At 58.3% G+C, this 18,879-nt stretch overlaps 2 protein-coding genes across 2 annotated transcripts; both read right to left on the reverse strand.

Annotated features, from left to right (window-relative positions):
• Nucleotides 1-8,107: 8,107 nt before the first annotated feature.
• On the reverse strand, nt 8,108-10,495 carry MIOX (myo-inositol oxygenase). Its single transcript, XM_037160700.2, has 10 exons — nt 10,383-10,495; nt 9,932-10,012; nt 9,626-9,706; nt 9,340-9,502; nt 9,145-9,212; nt 8,943-9,052; nt 8,801-8,868; nt 8,659-8,708; nt 8,470-8,582; nt 8,108-8,383 (listed from the first exon to the last, which is right to left on the reverse strand). The coding sequence occupies exons 1-10, from the start codon at nt 10,395-10,397 to the stop codon at nt 8,275-8,277; spliced, it is 858 nt and encodes a 285-aa protein (XP_037016595.2). The 5' UTR covers nt 10,398-10,495; the 3' UTR covers nt 8,108-8,274.
• A 5,377-nt stretch (nt 10,496-15,872) lies between these two features.
• On the reverse strand, nt 15,873-18,596 carry ADM2 (adrenomedullin 2). The gene is made up of 2 exons (XM_037160093.2): nt 18,315-18,596; nt 15,873-17,794 (listed from the first exon to the last, which is right to left on the reverse strand). The coding sequence occupies exons 1-2, from the start codon at nt 18,422-18,424 to the stop codon at nt 17,476-17,478; spliced, it is 429 nt and encodes a 142-aa protein (XP_037015988.2). The 5' UTR covers nt 18,425-18,596; the 3' UTR covers nt 15,873-17,475.
• Between the last annotated feature and the right edge of the window lie 283 nt (nt 18,597-18,879).

The raw sequence follows: 18,879 nt of genomic DNA on the forward strand, positions 1-18,879 counted from the left end.
AGGTCAGGGGAGCACTGGGCACCACTCAGTAAGGGAAGGCCTGAGAGGCCGAAAGGCTACCCGAGGAGCCGGGGAGGGAGGGGTGCTGGGGCCTGGATCGGGCGGAAGAGGGCGCTGTCCAGGCTTTCTCTTGGGGTCAGTCAGGCCGCTGACCTCTGTGGGCACTTAGCCCAGCCTTCCCTCTGCCCTCCACGCCTGCCCGCAGAGCCCTGGGCAGCTCGCTGTCAGGCCCGGCTCCTTGCCATGTCACTGACCCCCTCTGACCAACCTGGGCGGACAGAGCTACATGTCCATCCTGTGCCCACAGCCACTCGTGACTCCAGTGAACCTGTGACCTGAGCTTGCAAGTGGCTTCGAAGTGCTCTGACACCTGGAGTGAGCTGTAAGTTGACTTTCGGTTTAGGACAACAATATACCCAAAATTCAAAGTTTTTGGTTTTTCTGAGGCTTTTTAAGTTAGTTGAGTTTCTCTTTTGCAATGTAACAACTCTCCTGAGATGTAATTCACATGGCATGTAACTCACCCACTTAAAGTGCACAGTTCAGCAGCTTTTATCCATTCTCAGAGTGGTGCATCTGTCACTGCGGTCAAGTTTAAAACCTTTTCGTCACCTCCAGAAGAAACCCGTCACCTTAGCTGGCATCTCGCAACCCTGCCCACACCACACGCTCGGCAACCCCTACCGTGACTTCTGTTTCTGTAGAGGTGCCTATTCAGGACACTATGTGGATACGGTTACAGAGTTAGTGCTCACATCTGGCTTCTTTCACAGAGCTCAGTGTTTTTCAGGCACACTCACGTAAACCCACGTATTGGAACTTCATGCCTTTCCGTGGCTGCTGACATTGCAGTGCGTGTGTGCACCCCACGTGGCTTACCCATTTATGCACCAGGGGCACCTGGGGTGTTCCCGGCTGTTACAGAAACCTTTGCTGTGGACGTGGGTGTGCATGGTGGGTGGGCACCTAAAGGTGGGATGACGGGACCCCGAGGCAACTCTGGGTTCACCTTTGAGGACCCACCAAACAGTCCTGCACACGGGCCCCTGTACGTTTGCTTGGGCAGTGTCTCCACTTTCCGCACAGCCGCCCTGCACCGATCTTCCCTCTTTCGTTACAGCCGTCCTACCGGGCATGAAACTATCTCGTGGTGGTTTTGACTTGCTTTTGCCCGATGACTAAAGGTGTTGAGCATCTTCTCGTGTGCTTGCTGGCCACTGGTGTATCTTTGAAGAAATGTCTATTCGAGTCCTCTGCCCATTTTTAATCGAGTCTTTGTTTTTTTGTTGAGTTGTAGTTTTTTATATATTCTCGATATCAATCCTGCATCAGCCCTGGCTGGTGAGGCTCAGTGGGTTGAGCACCAGCCTGCAAACCAAGGAGTCACAGGTTCAATTCCCAGTCAGGGCACATGCTTGGGTTGTGGGCCAGGTCCCCAGCAGGGGGCGCATGAGGGACAAACACATTGATGTTTCTCTTCCTCTTCCTTCCCTTCTGTCTAAAAAGAAATCAAATCTTTAAAATAAAATAAAATTTAAATGCCTAAAATAAATATATTTTACAAATATATTTACTGCTTTACAAATTTCATTTGAACTTATATTTTAAATGTCCAGTTATCTGACCAAACACAATCTTTTCAAGCCTTGAAAAAACGTAAATGCATAAACATATTAATGTAGTGAGCCAACAGTTCTCTTGCCTGTCCCTGTGCCATGAATAAACTAAGACTGACCAGGAGCAAAACCTTGGCACAGCAGGGTCTGGTGAGGTCCCATTGTGTCTGGACACAGCAGTGTGTCCAGCCAGCTCCCCGGTTCAAATTCAGTGGCCAATGCGGTGGCCAGGCTAGAACACAGGCCCCGGGAGCTGCTGGGGTGGCACCAAGTTTCCCCCCTTTTCATCTTCCAAGAGGAAAAGTAGAAGGAGGTGCAGCCCTGTAGCCCACCCGGACTCATGAGAAGATGGATCCCCATCCGCAGGAGTTTAGATACTGAAGGATCTCCCGTGACACCCACCCCTTGGGGTGTCCGGGACCCTGATGAATCCATCTTTCTGATTTATTCTCTCTTACCCTCCGCCGCCCCAAAATTCACTAACATGAGATGGCCATTCCACACCCCACACAAAAGCCCTCACTCACCTGGAGGTGGGGAGACGCCCATGTCACCTCCAGGTCTGGCTGAAGGCCCACCCCTTTGAACTCAGCACAAACCGTCTCAAAATTTTGTATTTCACACGTTGAACTGTGAAGTTGAAAGAAACCGAAAATTGATTAGTGTCTGAAAAATAGGAGGGGAAAATAAGAGGCCACGCTTGTTTCTGCAACAGACACGGGCTGGGCGCCGCGGGGGGTCGGAGGCGGCTGAGCCGGGTCCTGTGTGCACAGGTGCCGCTGGCTTCCACCGGCTCTGGCCACTGGACTTGGCGGTCCTTGCGGCGTCTGGAGGTCTCCCAGAGCCTTTCCCGTGCCCACCCCCCCCCCAGCCGAGGACCTGCTGCCCCTCCCGGAGGAAGCCAGCACTGGGCATGCCTCCCCAGCCACCCCGCCTACTCTGTCACCAGCAGAGGCTCTGAGAACAGCCACGTGGCTGGCCGCCTCCGGCTCCGCGCACTGCTGAGAGTCCCGGAGGAAGCCCTGCTTCCCTGGGAACCACATTCCACGACGCAGCCTCACCCGAGTCACCGTGTCGGTGAGGGCTCAGCACCGTATCTGCAGCATCCTGACACACAAGCATGCTGCCGCCAAGCTGGCCAGCCACCATGCATCAGGCCGTTGACTTGGGGCTCATAGGTCGTTCGCTGGAAAGAAGGACATTGGGCAGTGGCAGCTTTGCGCAGGCTGTCTGGCCGACAGGCATCCCTTGCGTCAATGGACAAGGATGCCGGAGGAAGCACAGGGGACAGGGTCAGCAGGTCCAAATGCACACCCAAAGGGGTGTTAATGTCAAATTCCTACCCACCATGCTGGCCGACTGCTCTCCGTGGGAGGGGTGCACATTGTGGGTTCTGGGCTGGCCATGCTGGGGGACCCCTGGCCTGGGTGGCAATGCCCACGGGACCTCCTCCTCTGCCCTTGTGGAGCCGCTGGACGGAGGTCAGGGTCCTGCAGGAAGAAGCTGACTGGCACCCGGGGACTCAGTCATCTGGCCCAGGATCCCGTCAAAGTCCTGAAAACTATGCAGGGCCAAGAAAATTGCCACAGTTTTATTTAAACATAAAAATAAATCCATAACATGCCTCGATAATAACAAATATTTGAATGAAAATGAACTGCATTTCCCAAAATACTGTGGGAAGAGTGGTGTAGATCTGGACTTTTGCAGTGCAGTATTTAATGCCTGACTTCTCATATCTGCATCTGGTCAGTCTGTTCCAATGTCTTTTTGGTCAAAACATATGAGGAAAATCTGGCCTCACCCAGATATGTTGCTGGAAAAGGGGAAGAGTATTTTGGAAGCTGTAGATCATCACAGATATTCTCATACCACATCAAGGCTCTAAGTAGTACTTTCCTAGGGACTCATTGCAATTTGGGATTTGAAACCGTACCAGTGAGCCTTTTTTAAAAAGATTGTTTTAAGTTTATTTTTAGACAGAGGGGAAGGGAGGAAAAAAGAGAGGGAGAGAAACATCAATGTGTGGTTGCCTCTCCTGCGCCCCCTACTGGGGACCTGGCCTGCAACCCAGGCATGTGCCCTGACTGGGAATCCAACAGGTGACACTTTGGTTCTCAGGCAGGCGTTCAGTCCACTGAGCCGCAGCAGCAGCCAGGGCTACCAGTGACGTTTCTGGTCTCATGCAAATCCATTGGTGCATCTTGCATGATTTTGGATCATCTATTGGTCACTTGAAAAATATTAGTTCATTAAATTACGCAGATCTTACACATGTTGACCGGTCCCATTGTACAGCCTTAAAAAAAAATCGCATTCATTAATACAATCAAAGGTTCATTGATCTCATCAAAAAACCTGCTTTTTTTCTTTATCTCATCAAAAAACCTGACATCCGGTGAGTCAGTCCCGCTTTTCTCCTAGTGGCTGTCTGTTCATGCCGGAGCTTCTTGGAAGTCCTGCCTCTTTGAAATGGAGGCTGCTGCCCTGGCTGGTGTAGCTCAGTGGATTGAGTGCGGGCCTGCCTGCGAACGACTCGATTGCAGTTCAATTCCCAGTCAGGGCACATGCCTACGTTGCAGGCCAGTTCTCAGCAGGGGACTCATGAGAGGCAACCATCCATTGATATTTCTCTCCCTCTCTCCTTCCCTTCCTCTCTAAAGATAAATAAATAAAGTATTTTAAAAAAAGAAACGGAGGCTGCTGCAATCAGAGTTTAAGTTGGGCACTTGCATTACAAAAACCAACTATGAGGGCTTATGTTACACACAGGTTTTCCCAATTTCTAAAGTTTGCTCACAAGCTAAATGTTATCATTGCCAACAAATGCTGTCAGTGCTTCCCTGGAAGTGAGAGGCTCACTTTGTCAATGATTTTTGTAAAAAATGGCAGTGGCTGGTGTGGCTCAGTGGCTTGAGTGCTGGCAGGGAAACCACAGGGTCACCAGTTCGAGTCCCAGTCAGGGCGCAAGCCTGAGTTGTGGGCCAGGCCCAGCAGGGGACGTGCGGGAGGCAACCAGACATTGATGTTTCCATCCCTCTCTTTCCCCCTCTCTGTAAAAATAAATACAATCTTTAAAAGAAAGAAAGAAAATGCCTGCAAATGACCAAGACTGAATGACTATAGTTTGTCTATCAGTATTTCCGAGTAAAACTGACAGGTTGAGCTGGATACTCAATCACCTGAGTGATGTTTTTAAAAAATATTCGATTTATTTTTAGAGAGGGAAAGGCACCTGGCCCGCAACCCGGGCACGGGCCCTGCCCTCGAACCCAGCCCGCGACCCTTTGGTTCACGGCGGGCGCTCCACTCACTGAGCCGCGCCAGCCAGGGCCTTGGGCCATCTGTACCTTCAGCAGCAGCCACACTTCCCTAGGGCTGGCTGATAGTCAGCACAGCCTGGCCCTTGTTGACCTTAAGCAAAAAGACAGATATTTCTTGAGCAAAATGGGCTCTTCCCCGGGAAAACAAAGAATTGCAATTTCAGAAGGCAACCAACCTCAAGGAAAACCACGGGCATGTCTTTAGTCCAAAGTAGAGGAACATCCTTTTACAGAGGAAAGGGGGGCGGTGAAAGGGGCTGCTGTAAACAGAGGGGGCATTGGAGGAAATGTGGGGCTGGAAGTGTCGTGGCTCCTCATTGGCTGAGTGGTAACCGTCTCTCATTGGTTGAGTGGTTGCCGGGCAGGAGAGCCTCCTGCTTCCTGCTGGGGTGGCAGGGCAAATGAGGGGGAGGCACAAGATAAGGTTTCTGTTTATTAATCCTCGCACCTTCAGCAGCCTCTTCCATCCAGAGTGGCAGAAGCTGTTATTAGCTGCTCCTGCAGGGCAAGGCCGCCAGGTTTCCAGTCCCAGTTGTGTTCCCAACTTGCGGCCCGCAGCGGGCCTGCAAAGGAACTAGATTTCTCGAAGTCTGCTACTTGCAACCCACTTTCTCAGAGTAAACTGGCTCATTTACAGAGAAATATTACGAGAAGGGTGCTGCACGGCGTGAGCCCCAGGCGGTGGAAACAGGTGGAAACCGAGGGCTGCTGCCGAGGCAGGGCCCTGGCAGGGAGGCCGAGGGGCCGGGGCAGTGGGTTGGCAGCTGTCCCAGTGCCCCGAGGCCCCCATCGAGGGCTGACAGTTCCCTGGGTGGGCGGGAAGGTGGAGCTGTAGCCTCCACCGCCCTCCCCTCAACCTGGGCCTCCTTGGAGGGGGCCGGTTAGGGTCTGCCGGGGGCACAGAAAAGTGCTGGGGGCCGGGGGCAGAGGCAAAGGTGGCTGCTCCTGCTCTGCACAGGGAGTTTCTCCAGGGGTGGCATCAGGATGGCAACTTTGGACCCAGGGGACAGCTTGCCAAGCACCCCCACCCCCAACCCTAGGACTCTGCTGTTCCTCACCCGGCCGTCTCTAAGACCTGCCTCTTCCCTGAGTTTGCGAAGGCAGAGGCCTCACTGCCCGGTCCTGTCCAAGCTCAGATCTCTCCTGCCCGCCTCTCCAACGCCCCACACTTGCCACGGAGCAGCTCCTGCAGAGGGTCCTCTTGCTGCCCTGCACCTGCCCCATGGGATCTCACAGGCTGGGAGGGGGCGGTGGAGAAGGACAGCCGCCCACACCTAGAGAGGCTGCCCAGTGACAGGGTGGGGGAGCCCAGAGCAGGTAGGAGTTTTCTGGAAGGAAGCGCGTGAAAGGAGAAGAGCTTTGGTAAAGTCTCTGAAAAGCACGTGAGCCCTTTCTCTCCTGACGCAGGCACACAGCAGCTCCGGGGGACGCATGCGGGCCAGGCTGGGTTTCCGGCAGGACTGGAGGGCGTGGCCGCGCAGCAGCCTGGGCAGGGCGGAGTGGGGAGCGGGGCGGGCAATGGGTAACACGGCCTCCTGTGGCCTCCGTGGGGGGGGTGAGAGCGGAGGTGGATGTTCAAGAGGTGCCAGAGTCTTGAGCCCCCACCTGTGGATTTGAAATATCATTTCCCACTCAACGAAGCCAGGGCTGCTCGGACAGATTCCAGGTCTGGGGCAGCCTCTGTGTGAGCTGATAAATGGCCCCCAAGACCGACCCACATCAAACCCTGGGAACTTGGGAGTGTGACTTACTTGGGAAAAACATCTTGCCAATAAGATTAAGTTAAGGGTCTTGAGATCATCCTGAATTATTGGGGCGGGGGGCCTGAATGCCATGGAGATGTTGGTCTCAAGAGTTGACACCTTGGCTTCCAGAACTTGAGAGAATAAATTTCTGTTGTTTCAAGCCAACAATTTTGTGGTCACTTAGGCGGGACACAGGAAGCTAGCAGCCCGGGTACTCGTGAAGGCAGACAAGCAGCAAGCCCTCCCCAGAGGCGGGTGCTCCCGAGTCACGGGACCCGGAAGAGGGGCTGTCTGAGCACCAGTAAGGATAATAATTCACTGTTCCGAAGCGTGAATGTGCTGAAATCTCTATGTTCACAACTCAAAAACAGACGACTCGATCGTCACTGTAGGACGTTGCAAACCGGCAAACTCAGAGAAACACAAGCGAGCATGTACTGGCCTGTCCAGCGCGAACAGTGCCCAGTCAGCAGCAGGAGGAGGAGGAGCACCAGGAGGAGCCGGGAGGGGGGTCGCGGCTGGAGGTCGCTGTCCAGCCTCCTAACGGTTGGGGACGGTCTTCTTCGGTGACAGCACTTGCTGAGCCTCCTTCAGAGAGCTCGCCCGCCGCCACCTCTGAGGCGCTCTCGCCCCTCACGAGCCACACCTGAATCAGATGGGGTCTCTAAGTTTATTTACCAATGAGCAGGAAATACCGAGGAAATATCGATGGATGCCACAGCTGCAACCGGCAAATTTCAACAGAAGGAAATTCCCTGACACAAATGAGCTACTTGTTTCAAAGAGATAAACTGCTAGGGGGTAGAGGGGAAGCCAGCTAAGCTGTGGCCTTGGGGGCACACCCAGGGGATGACACCACATGAAATGAGGCGATTGGCTGAGCCAAGGTGGGGCTGCAGCTGGGCATGGGAGGGCTCGGGGCTGGGTACTCGTGGGGCCGGTTCACAGCAGGCACCCGGTGCCCGGGGAGTTGCGTTTTTCTCTTTCCGGAGTGCCCTCCTTTGGCTGAGCTCTTCTGTTCTGTTTTTTAAGGAGGCTGAACTGAGTGACTGTTTTGAGAAAGGGGGGTACTAGGGTGACCCCAGGTTTGGACGTGGGAGCTGGGAGGATGAGAAAGATGTTTTACCGCGGCAGGCGCAGCGGGACACACGTCTAAGAGGCCACGGTCTGGCCTCCCTGCCCGAAGACCACCCTGCAGCCCGACGGGCCACACTGCGGCTCACGGAGGTCAGGCTGCAGCTGTGTCGAGGTCTTTTTTTAACATTGATTTAGAGCAAGAGAGGGAAGGGGAAGCATCCACTTGTTGTTCCACCCATTCATGCATTCCTTGGTTGATTCTCGTATGTGCCCTGACCAAGGGCTGAACCCACAACCTCGGTGCATCAGGGCGATGCTATAACCAACTGAACTACCAGGCCAGGGCCATGAGTCAGGTCTTTATTGCCACCAAGTGAGAGGCCACCAGGGTGAGGAGCACAGAGCGCAGGTGGGTGTCTGGAGCCCCCCAGAGAGGCCAGGGTGGGGTATCACTGCACCTGACTGCTGTCACCCTGGCGCACTGGGCCGGGCCTGAGAGGCCAGGTCGGCTGGTCACCAGCTCAGGACCCCGGGACAGTACTTGTCAATGAGCCCCTGGTAGTAGGGCCGAAGCTTGTCCACGTCTGGCAGGTCGGGACACTTGGTGTACAGGTCAAACTTGCTGCAGGAAGGAGGGGACAGTGACCGGTGGAGAAGCCCCCGTCCCCTCCTCCCACCCCTCCCAGTCTCCTCGGGTTTGGGCCGTACTTGAACTCCCGCACCCAGGGCAGCATGGCCAGGTCCTGCTCATTGCACAGCTGCTGGTAGTCACCCCCGGTGTGCCACGGGTAGAAGGAGTGGAACCGGATCATGTAGAAGGCCTGGGGACAGAGAGAGGCCACACCCAGCGTGGGCCAGGCTGGGCTGGGCCCTCGGTGCGGCCCCTCCCCCACCTACCTCTTTGGGAAGGGAGAAGTTGTTGAACTTCATCACCTGGTACATGTACTCTGCGAGAGAGAGGGTGTAACCACCAGACGCCCAGAGGGGCAGCCCCCACCCTGGGCGGACTGGCCCTGCTGCTCCCTCTGCCCAGCCTCACCGTCATGGCCCCAGGACATGAGGACGTTCTCAAGTCCGCAGTGTGGCTGGTACATGCCCAGTTCCGTGCTGCAGGGAGAAATGGAGGGTGAGGGCTCAGAAGCCCCCCGGGGAGGGGAGGGCCAGCGGCGCTGCAGGGTCACCTGTATCGAGGGTCCCGGAGGTCGGGGTTGTCCTGGAAGGTGGAGTCACAGAAAACCACAGAGGGCTGGGGACGGCAGCCAACCGGGAATGTGTCTCCAACGACCGCCCACTGCGGGGGGACAGGCGGCTGTGTGTGGGCCCGACAGGCCGGCCCGCCTGGTGGGTGCCCAAGCCCAGAGCTGAGGCTGCCCCTGCCCTCACCTGGGGCTCCCCCGCCAGCGCCAGGACCTTCCCCAGGTCGTGCAGGAGCCCGACGAGGTGGAACCAGTCTGGGAGGAGAGAGACAGGGCGGGCGGGCTGCTGGGGGTGCCGGGCCAGGGGAGGGGAGGAACAGGTCTGGGCGGGGCACGGGCAGCGCCCCCCCCACGGCCGGGGAGGGGTGGGGCGGGGGCACACCCTTGTCCGGGTGGGCCTTCCGGATGCCCTCGGCTGTCTGGAAGGCATGGAAGGAGTTGGGGAAGTCCACGTCTGGGTCCGACTCATCCACCAGCTCGTCCAGCATGTCCACGGCCTCCATGATGGTCATCTTCTTGTAGGAGAAGTTCATGAACTGGGCGTGCTGGGCCAGGAAGGGCGAGGTCAGCGGGGTCTCGGGCGGCCGGGCCCAATTCCTCCCTGCCCATTCTGCCTCCCAGGCAGGGCAGCCCCACTCTCGGAGCCGCCTGAGGAGTCTGCCGGGTACCTTCCTCCTGACGAAGTCCACCGTCTGCTGCGTGTGCATGAGCTTGTAGGTGGTGAAGACTCGGTCCAGGAGTGGGCCGCTCTGCAGGCCAGAGGGTCAGCCAGGTGGTGCCCGCGCTCCGTGCTTCGCACCCAGGGGCCCACTGCCTCCCCTCTCAGGGCGGGCCTTGCGGGTGCTCGTGGGACTTCCCGGGGGGGCCAGCCCTGGACCTCTGCCACGAAGAGTGTCCCTCCTCTGGGAAGGGCTGGGGCTTGGGGTGGGCTGGGTGGGCGGGTAATGCAGGTCGGGGCAGGGCGAGGTGCTCACGGTGTAATTGCGGAAGGTGCCCTTGTCCTTGGCCGCCTCCGAGTCTACCTCAGGCCTGTAGACCAGGGAAGGGTCTGCACCCTGGTGGGTGGGGATTAAATCCATTTCACTGTGATGTCAGCTCTGTGAGGACACTCTCCCTCACCCCCGACCCGTGGGGTGGGGCGTGAGACCCGCTGAGGCCAGTGGTCGCCCCAGAGCCCAGCTGCACCCACGTCCAGCCTCTGCCCTGGCCGGCAGCCTCGGAAAGTCCTGCTCCGAAGAGGGCACGTCGGCCTGATGCCTGCTCCCCAGTGTTGCTGTGAGGGGCGGAGACCCCACACGTCTCTCCTTTCTGAGCCCCGGGCCCACTGGGAGCCTAGGCATCGGGCTGCTGGCCCTTTCCACGAGGGACAGCTGGCCACCAGTGAGCAACCAATGGGACTGGTCTGTGCAGGGCCTGGGGACTCACCATAGCCACCTTCATCCTGAGAGGGAGCCGCGCTCGCTGCCAGGAGGGCGAGAGCCCCACCGGCCCGGCCCCTGTATATACGCTCACAGGTTATGTAAGTGGCTGGACGCCACCTGGCCCCTTGACCTGGGTCCTTGGTAATGAGTAACAACCCACCCCCCTCCTGGCCTCAGCGAATCCGTGCGTCAGCACCGGGGCGGCCCCAGCCCCTCTCCCTGAGCTCAGACTCCCCCGCCTCCCCCACCCCCTGCCCCGGCCAGCTGGTCTGCTTAGGGTGTCTGGTGGCTTTGCTGCACTCTCGCCAAACACTGCCACACCCAGCGTGGGCCCCTCCGGACAGGGCGTGGGACCCGGACGCCACCCCCAAGTCCTCAGGGCCCTAGGTTCTGGGCAGCGGGCAGTTTCAGAAAGTTGCTCTGACACTCGCTGAAACCGGGAGGCAGGGCTCGCTGACGGCCGAGGTCACTGGCGACCCCGGGCTCCTCCAGAACGCAGCCAGGACAGCCCCGAGCAGAGTGGGGCAGCCAGGACAGCCCCGAGCAGAGTGGGGGCAGGGTGTGTGTGCAGCCCCCGTGACAGCCCCCCACCGCAGCCCCGCTCTGTGGGCGCAGGGCGGGGAGCCCGAGGGAAGAGGCTGTCTGTAACGAATAGAGTTTGTTCAGGGAGACACACGGGAGGTGGGCCACCTGGGCGGCTGCCAGAGCAGACGACCCCTGCAGGCCGGCTGCCCCGAAGGCTCCTGCAGGCTGAGGCGGGGCTTGCCCCCCCCCCTTCCCCGCGCTCACACAGGAATGCCCCTGCAGAAACTGGGGACCCGCTGGGCCGGGCCGGGCCGGGCCAGCCCCACTGCCCGCCCTCCGGGGAGTGCGTCACACCGCGGGGGGCCTGGAGGGCTGCCAGGCGCAGCCAGCCTCCACGTGGGGTCCGCAGTGAGCAACCCGCCCCCTGCCCCCGGGTGCTCAGGTCCGAGGGCAGTCAGGGCATAGAACAGTCTGTCCTGGGGCGGGGGTGGGCAGTCCCTGGAAGGAAGACTGGCAGGAGGGGACATCAGGAGCAGGGGCTTCCTGGTGGCCTGACTGACAGGATTCTTGCAGAGCAAGCTTGTGTTTCACTTAGTGTTATTTCTCTACTAACAGAACAAAATTTTCCCATACTGTTGGTATGCTCTTGATAAGAAATTATAAAGGGAAAACCAAGATTTTATGTTTTATTCAAATGATCTGCTGTGTTCTTTCCCACCAGGTCTGTAATTGCTTTACGTGAACTGAATCTTCTCAATATTCAAAGAGCTAATATTTTGCGGACAGCTATGTAACCTTCTGTGACTGTCTTGGAAACCTTTTCTTCTCGCTTTGGTTAAACAGATGATGAAATATTGTTTCACTGGGTATTACTCCACAGTGACCCGTGATTAATCTCTTTAACCAAATGTTTAAACTTTTTTGATATTTTAACAGATTTCTCGAAATCAGATTCCAAATTAAATCTTATTGACCAGAGAGTAAGTTTGAGGTATTCCAGAGGCCCCTGAAACACCTCAAAATATTTACATTCTCTCTTCATCAAAGAGAGACATTGAAGTAATTAAGCTCACTTGGTGTGTGAATTACACGGGAGACATTGTCAAGTAAGTGATACAAAGCCTTTGATTAGATTTATGAACATATGTTATTAATATAAATGTTCCAAAAATTACGTAAGACTCTGACATGTCTGAGGATAGCAGTGGAAGACTCAGCTTTAAAGCGGTGGCTCTTCCCGTGTCTTTGAACTGTGAACACGCGGAAACTCACCAAACACCGTCCACAGAAAGGGCAGAAGAGAAACCTTCTAAAACGCAGACTGTGTATAAATCCCCTTGCTAAAGTTCATTTGTAAAACAGTTTTCTATAAAACTACTAAAAACTAATAAGGAACAAAATGAAACGAAATGACTGTATATGAAAAATAGGGTGGCCCTGGCTGGTGCGGCTCAGTGGACTGAACACCCACCTGTGAACCAAAGGGTCATGGGTTGCAAACCCAGTCAGGGCACGTGCCGGGGTTGTGGGCCAGGCCCCCAGTAGGGGGCGTGAGAGAGGCACCCACACGTTGATGTTTCCCTCTCTTCGTCCCTTCCTTCCCTCTCTAAAAATAAATACATAAAACCTTTTTAAATTTTTTTAAATTTTTAAAATTTATTTATCTTTAGAGGGGAAGGGAAAGAGAGAGGGAGAGAAATATCAATGTGTGGTTGCCTCTTGTGCATCCCGTGCTGGGAACTGGCCTGCAACCCAGGCATGTGCCCTGACTGGGAATCGAACAGTGATCCTTTGATTCAAAGGCCCGAGCTCAATCTACTGAGCCACACCAGCCAGGACCATAAAATCTTTATTGAAAAGTGTTTCAGCCCTGGCTGGTGTGGCTCAGCGGATTGAGCGCGGGCCTGCGAACCAAACAACCACAGTTCAATCCCAGTCGGGGCACATGCCTGGGTTGCAGGCCAGTTCCCAGCACGGGATGCACAAGAGGCAACCACACATTGACATTTCTCTCCCTCTCTCCTTCCCTTCCCCTGTAGAGATAAATAAATAAAATCTTTTTTAAAAAGTGTTTCAAAATAAGGAAGAAGCCCTGGCCCGTGTGGCTCAGCTTTTTAGAACATTGTCAAGCAGACAGAAAGGTCGGAGTTTTGATCCCTGGTCAGGGCACATAACCAGGTTCCAGGTTCGATCCCGGTCGGGGTGCCTGTGAGAAGCAGCACAACTAATGTCCCCCTGTCTCTCTCTCTCTAAAAGCGATGAAAAAAATATATTTGTGTGAAGATAAAAAAGTTAAGAAAATAATAGGACAAAGCCCGAAAGGTACATGTATGTTGCAGGAGGTTTAGGAAATTTGCAGGTTTGTGCAGGATTTTTTTGAGAAAAAGTGGTCTGTCGTTTTCACATAAATACACGTGAGCAGGTCCAGGCGGCACTAAGAGTGGGGGGTCATGCAGTCGATCACATCATTCGTGGGGGGCTCCCACCAGGTCTCTCCCCAAGGCCAGTTTTAAGTCCTCTGCCGTATGCAGACGGTTATCGTTTCAGTCTGGTGTTTTGACAAACATATTCCTATCAGTTCGTATCACCATCGGAGATTCATAAAAAACAAACCCTCCCAGGTCTCTGAAACACAGGTCTCTGGCAGCTGTAAGAGTGTAACAGTGAATGGACTAAAGATTCTGAGGAAATAGTGTAGCATAAAACTGTTAACAAGCCCTGGCCAGTGTGGCTCAGTGGACTGAGCGCCGGCCTGCGAACCAGAAGGTCGGCGGTTCAATTCCCGGGCAGGGCGCAGGCCTGGGCTGCGGGGCGGCTGTGCAGTGCAGGGCATGTGGGAGGCAACAGAAAAGGCAGCTCTCGCACATCGATGTTTCTCTCCCTCTCTTTCTCCCCCCTTCCCCTCTGTCTAGAAATAAATAAATACAATACAATAAAAAACTTAGCAAAAACATCAGGGGCAACAAAATGGCCTTGGAGTAAAGGAACGAATACAGATGGTTGTGACTTTGTGACTCTATACGAAGTGTCCCGGGTTTCTGATTCTTGTTCTCCAGATACCCGTGGGCCCCGCACCTTCCTTTCCTCCCTTTCCCCGTGTGTATCTCACAAAAAGAGCAGGAGACACCAAGCAGCCCCTGGAAAGAGCCCTTGTTTCCTTTCCCCTGCGTTTCTGGCTGGGAGGCGAACACCGGACATCAGCTTTAACTGCTCCCCGGGCCAGAGCAGGCAGACAGCGGGTCTCACGCGGAGTCAGGGGTGCCCCGTGCCTGGCGGTGTCTGCCCGGCGGGGTCCGAAGCGCTCTTCCTTGGACATGCACTGCAACGCCACCACCGCGGGAGCCCACAGGGAAAACCCTCACGGACCCTCACGGTCCCTCGCTCGAGCTCTATGACAACAGATTTGCTCTTGACCGCACCCTCGCTGAACGGGCGGGTGTCCCTGCTGTGCTCAGTCAGACACCTCGGCTGTCAGGACAGAGATAAAACTGGATAAAATCCGAGCACGGGGCCGTGTCCTGGCCCCCCGCCCCCCGAGGTTCTCCTGTGCCTTTGCCGTCTGTCCGAAACGCAGGCTCCGCGCCCGGCTCAGCTCCAACCTCCCAGTGGAACTCAGCATTTCGTTTGTTCTTGGGGAAACGTTCGGGGCTCCACAGCCTGGTTCTGCGCAGCTCCACGTCCTAACGGCCTCTCCCCAAGCCCCGGCCACCCAGCGTTCAGAGGTGACCGCTGAGGTCTCCAGGACAGCCCAGGAGAGACGGCTGGAAAGGACAGGTGTGGGTCCTTCAGTGTGGCGGGACCCGCCCCCCTCCGAGCTCTGGCTGCTCCAATGTGGCCTGATGCCCCTAAAAACCTCTCTCCCTCCCGTGTGGGGCACGACACCCCGCATCGAGCCTGCGTGGAGACGAGACGGAGGCAGGCCTGACGCGGCCAGAACGAGCCCCCTGACCACAGGGGACCGGCGGCGCCTTCAGAAGGAATCAGAGCTGCTTTCTGATAGCTGACCCACAAAGCTTCCAAAGAAAGGCCTTGGTCAAAAGGGGAAAGTGCCAACGACAACATAAATGGGGCCAGAGCTGCGCCCCAGAGGGATGCCTGCCTCGTGCACCACACGCCTCGGACCTTTGGATGTTAACACAGGGCAGACTGACCTTTGCGCTGGGCCTGAGCAACCCTGTTTGTTTGTTCCAAACAACTGAACGACCCTGTTTGTTCCAGAGAACTGTTCGTAAAGACGGCCGAGGAAGCAGCCGTGAATGCTGCCGGACCCAAGCATCTAGACGGGGTTGAGAAGCAGCCTCACTGTGCGGAGGCGTCTGTGCCCACAGGATCGCCTTGCTGCCAGGGGTCCCTGCCCGCACCCCCCGCACCCCCCGCACCCCCCCCCCGCCTCCTCACACCACCTCTGTGTCCTGACAGGAACACTTCGGGCTTACGCTGGAATCCACAAATCTCCTTTGATCTTAAATAAATGCTTGTTGCCTCTCACTTTGAAAGGCCTTTTATTTTTTAGGTTAACAAGAGGTTTGGCCAGAAGCAGGGGCTGCAGGAAGGCAGTGGGTGGGTGGGGGCTGGGGGAGCTCAGGTGCTGCCGCCAGACCCCCTCGGGGAGCGGCAGGGTGTCGGCTGGCCAAGGCTGGACTGGAGCTGGGGGTGGCGGACACCAGGTGGGATGCTTTGACACGGCAGGTGACCTCGTGGCAGACAACCTCGCGACAGGACAAGGTGATGGATGCATTCAGGTCAACAGTCCATCCCGCTCCAAGGAGGAGCTGCCCAGAGCTGGGGGGTGTCTCAGTGAAGACACCGAGGTGCCACCCTGGGGGCCTGGCCAGGTGAAGAGGGTGCCCTGCAGGGCCATGCCCCTGGCAGAGGGAACATCCTCTGTTCGGGACCAGACCCCAGGCAGGCCCAGGACTTTGCCCCGGCTTGGCCCCCCCCCACTGCCCTCCCCGCCCGCCTACCCCTGCCGACACCCCTCAGTGGCCACAGGCCCGTGCTCTGAGGCAAGCCGGCAAGTGCCAGCCTCATGGAGCTGCTTCACAGTGGCTTCCCCCGGCCCCCCCGCCCCCGGCACGTCCTGTGTGTGAGGGGACTGGTCCCCCTCGGGGGACCGTGAGGTCCTTAGCCCGTCGCCCTCAGCATGGAGGTCTCCGGCTGCTCCAGCAGGCCAGGCAGCAGCCTGAACTCTTCCCCAGGGCCCGGGGGAGGGCAGGTGCCTTAGCTGGCCAGGTGATCCCTGAGGTGGAGGAGCGAGCCCAGGTGAGGCCCAGGTAGGTGCTTCAGGAGTCTCCTGCCCTTGACCCAGAGCTTGGGCTCTGTGGGTGGGCCTGCACAGACGTGGCTTTGCCCCTGACCTCGGCAGCTGCAGTTTCTGTCCCTGAAGTTGGGATAATGACTGTGCCCCCTCGTGGGGCGGCCGAAAGAGTGATGCAGCCCAATGCGAACACACTAAGTGCTGTGTATAGGGGTTGCTAAGTGAAAGAGGCCGCCTTTTCGGACCCCAGGTCATGCCCGTCTGGCCTGGGGTGCCAGCACCTCGGGGTCCCCAACAGGTTCTGTTGTCCTGACGGGTAAAGGCCCCACCTGGGGGACACTCGCGAGAGCACGAGGAGCACGCTGGCTGTGCACCAGTCCCCTCCTCAGGTTCCTGACATGCTGGGTCCACCCTCCTGCTGTGCTCACACCTGGTCCCACTGAGTCCCACCACAGCCAGGGCAGGGGTGGGGGGAGAGAGCCTGCGTTGCCCCCCCCCCCGCGGGCCCTCCCCACCCCAGCCCTGGCAGTGGTGGCGGTTCTGATTGCATCGAGCTATTTCTGCTGGGAGATCTTGTCCCCAAGCCAGCCTGCCTGGCCTGAGGAGGGGGAGGTGTGTTCCTCTCTGCTCTGCCCCAGAGCACACCGTGGCTCGGAAACCCCTGGCCCTCCTCTGCAGCCCCCCACAAGGTGAGACTGGGGCCTTCACTGCAGCCTGGGCCCAGGTCTGCTCAGCACAGCCCGGCCCCTCAGCCGGCCCTGGGGCCCGAGGTGGGGTCCCCCTTTCCACTGCCCTCCCAGCCCCACGGGCAGGGGAAGGAGGACCTAGAGCCGGGCCCCCAGGCAGGCCCAGAGCTGGGTTTGACTTGACAGTGGGCCGAGCAGGAAGGGCGATGCCGTCGGGCCCCCCGGGCCCCTGCCCCCCGCTGGCCCAGAGGGGGTGCTGTGTGGTCTGGATGGACGCCTGCTGTGCCCTTCAGCAGACTTCTCCCCCTGAAGCCCTTCAACGTTCTGGCCACCTCTGACCACCCGGGGGGGCCCACCCCTGCCGTGCACAGAGCCCCGGGCATCTGGGCTCTGCCCATAGACCTGCCTGGGGACACATGTGTACCTGCGTCCACCTGTCCAAACCTGCTCAAGGCTGCGGCACCTGGTGGGTGTGTGGCTAGGTCTCCTCCATGTCCCCTCCCTCCAGTGATGGAGCGACCACTGTCTGCAGGAGCCCCGGGGGCTGAGCTGGGCTGGGGCTTAGCTGCAGCTCTGGGGTTGGGGTAGAGCACCTGGCTGGGACCCGCAGGGGCATGGCCTGCCCCGCATCAGCCATAGCTGCGGGGGCTGCTGGGGTCCACGGGGGCCGGGTCTCGCGGGCCGGCTGAGGCGATGAGCTGCCACAGGCGGTGGCTGAGGTTCTGCACTTGGCAGGTGCCCAGCAAACAGCCCACCCGCAGGAGTGGGGCTCTGGGCCTCGGGGGGCCCGAGCGTCGGCGGGGACCCTTCCAGAGAGGCCGACCCACAGCAGGGGACAGGCTGGCACCCCTCTGTGGCTGTAGGGCCTGGTGTGGCTTCCGGGTGTCAGGCCACGGTGCAAGGTGCCGGGGCTGCAGCCTCCTGGAGGGCGTCCGGGCTGGAGGCCCGCTGCAGGGAAGGTGGGAGGAAGCCAGCGGACGCACCTTCCAGGGGGTCCCCGCTTCCAGCCTGGAGCACTGCCAGGGCGTGGGGCCTGGCTCCTCCGCCCTCTCAGGAGCCCAGGCCCCATGTCCCATTCACCGGGGCCTCCCTGGGCAAAGGGCACCCCTGGCCTCTGTGGGTCACTGTGCTCAGGTCCAGTGACCACCACCCCCAGCCCTTCCTGCAGTACTTCGGAGGAGGTAGGCCGGCCTGGGGCCCCTCCAGCCTCTGGTGCCCCTGCTGACCTCTCTGTCGAGGGGGCTACACTCAAGCATGGGGGCAGAGGACTGCCCTGGGAAGGGAGGCAAGAAAAGAGGGGACTCTTGCGCTACTCAGGGGTGGCTGAAGACATGGCTCTTGATTTGGGGGTGTCTTCCCCAACACGGAGGTGGGGGAATGGGAAGGAGTAGGGAGAGAAGGGGGCCTCCCCAGGCACTACGGTTTCCGCGGCTTTGTCCAGGGCAGGGCTGGTCTGAGGCCCCCTCACCTGGGCTGGGCGGGCCTCGGGCTCCTGCCCTGGCAGCCAGACAGCGCGTCGGGGAGCTGCAGGTGGAGGAGGCTGGTGCAGCCGAGGGCTGCCAGCAGGAGCCGGGCCATGGCGGTGGGGCTGGAGGCCAGCGGGAGCCGGAGGGAGCGGAGTTGGGGTGGGGGCTGGCCTGGAGCCGCCCTTCCGAGGGGAGGCCTCCAGGTGGGGGCGGGCAGGCTGGCACCTGCGTCTGTCCGTCTGTCCACCCTGCTTGGGACAGAGCCTTCGCACCTGCAGAGCTAAGTAGTCTTTCCAGGAGGAGGTGACGACTAGGCTCCCTCCCCCAGTCTCCCCCAACTCAGCCCTCCCACCAGCTCCCCAGTCCTGCACAGTCCATGGGGCGGCACTGTGGGCTCAGGGAGGGGGTGGCTGAAGGGGCTGGGCCCCAGGACCCCCTCCCTGTGGTGAGGGACACTTTTCTGGAGCCTGGAGGTGGGGCCTGACCTCCTGGGTGGCAGGAGCTGCCCACGGGCTGGTTACCACCCCCACCTCTCTTCCTGGGGTGTGTCTGGGTGCCTGGCCAGCC

This window comes from Artibeus jamaicensis, unplaced genomic scaffold, assembly GCF_021234435.1.
Source record: "Artibeus jamaicensis isolate MK-2021 breed Jamaican fruit bat unplaced genomic scaffold, CSHL_Jam_final contig_233, whole genome shotgun sequence".
In the NCBI taxonomy this organism is placed as follows: domain Eukaryota; kingdom Metazoa; phylum Chordata; class Mammalia; order Chiroptera; family Phyllostomidae; genus Artibeus; species Artibeus jamaicensis.

Coding starts and splice junctions, on each gene's coding strand:
- MIOX (XM_037160700.2), bottom strand. Junction 9,503..9,625: donor TGGACTTCGTCAGGAGGAAG/GTACCCGGCAGA, acceptor TTCCTGGCCCAG/CACGCCCAGTTCATGAACTT. Junction 8,583..8,658: donor ACTTCTCCCTTCCCAAAGAG/GTAGGTGGGGGA, acceptor CTCTGTCCCCAG/GCCTTCTACATGATCCGGTT.
- ADM2 (XM_037160093.2), bottom strand. CDS start 18,424: ATGGCCCGGCTCCTGCTGGCAGCCCTCGGCTGCACCAGCCTCCTCCAC. Junction 17,795..18,314: donor CCGAGGCCCGCCCAGCCCAG/GTGAGGGGGCCT, acceptor CCTTCCCTGCAG/CGGGCCTCCAGCCCGGACGC.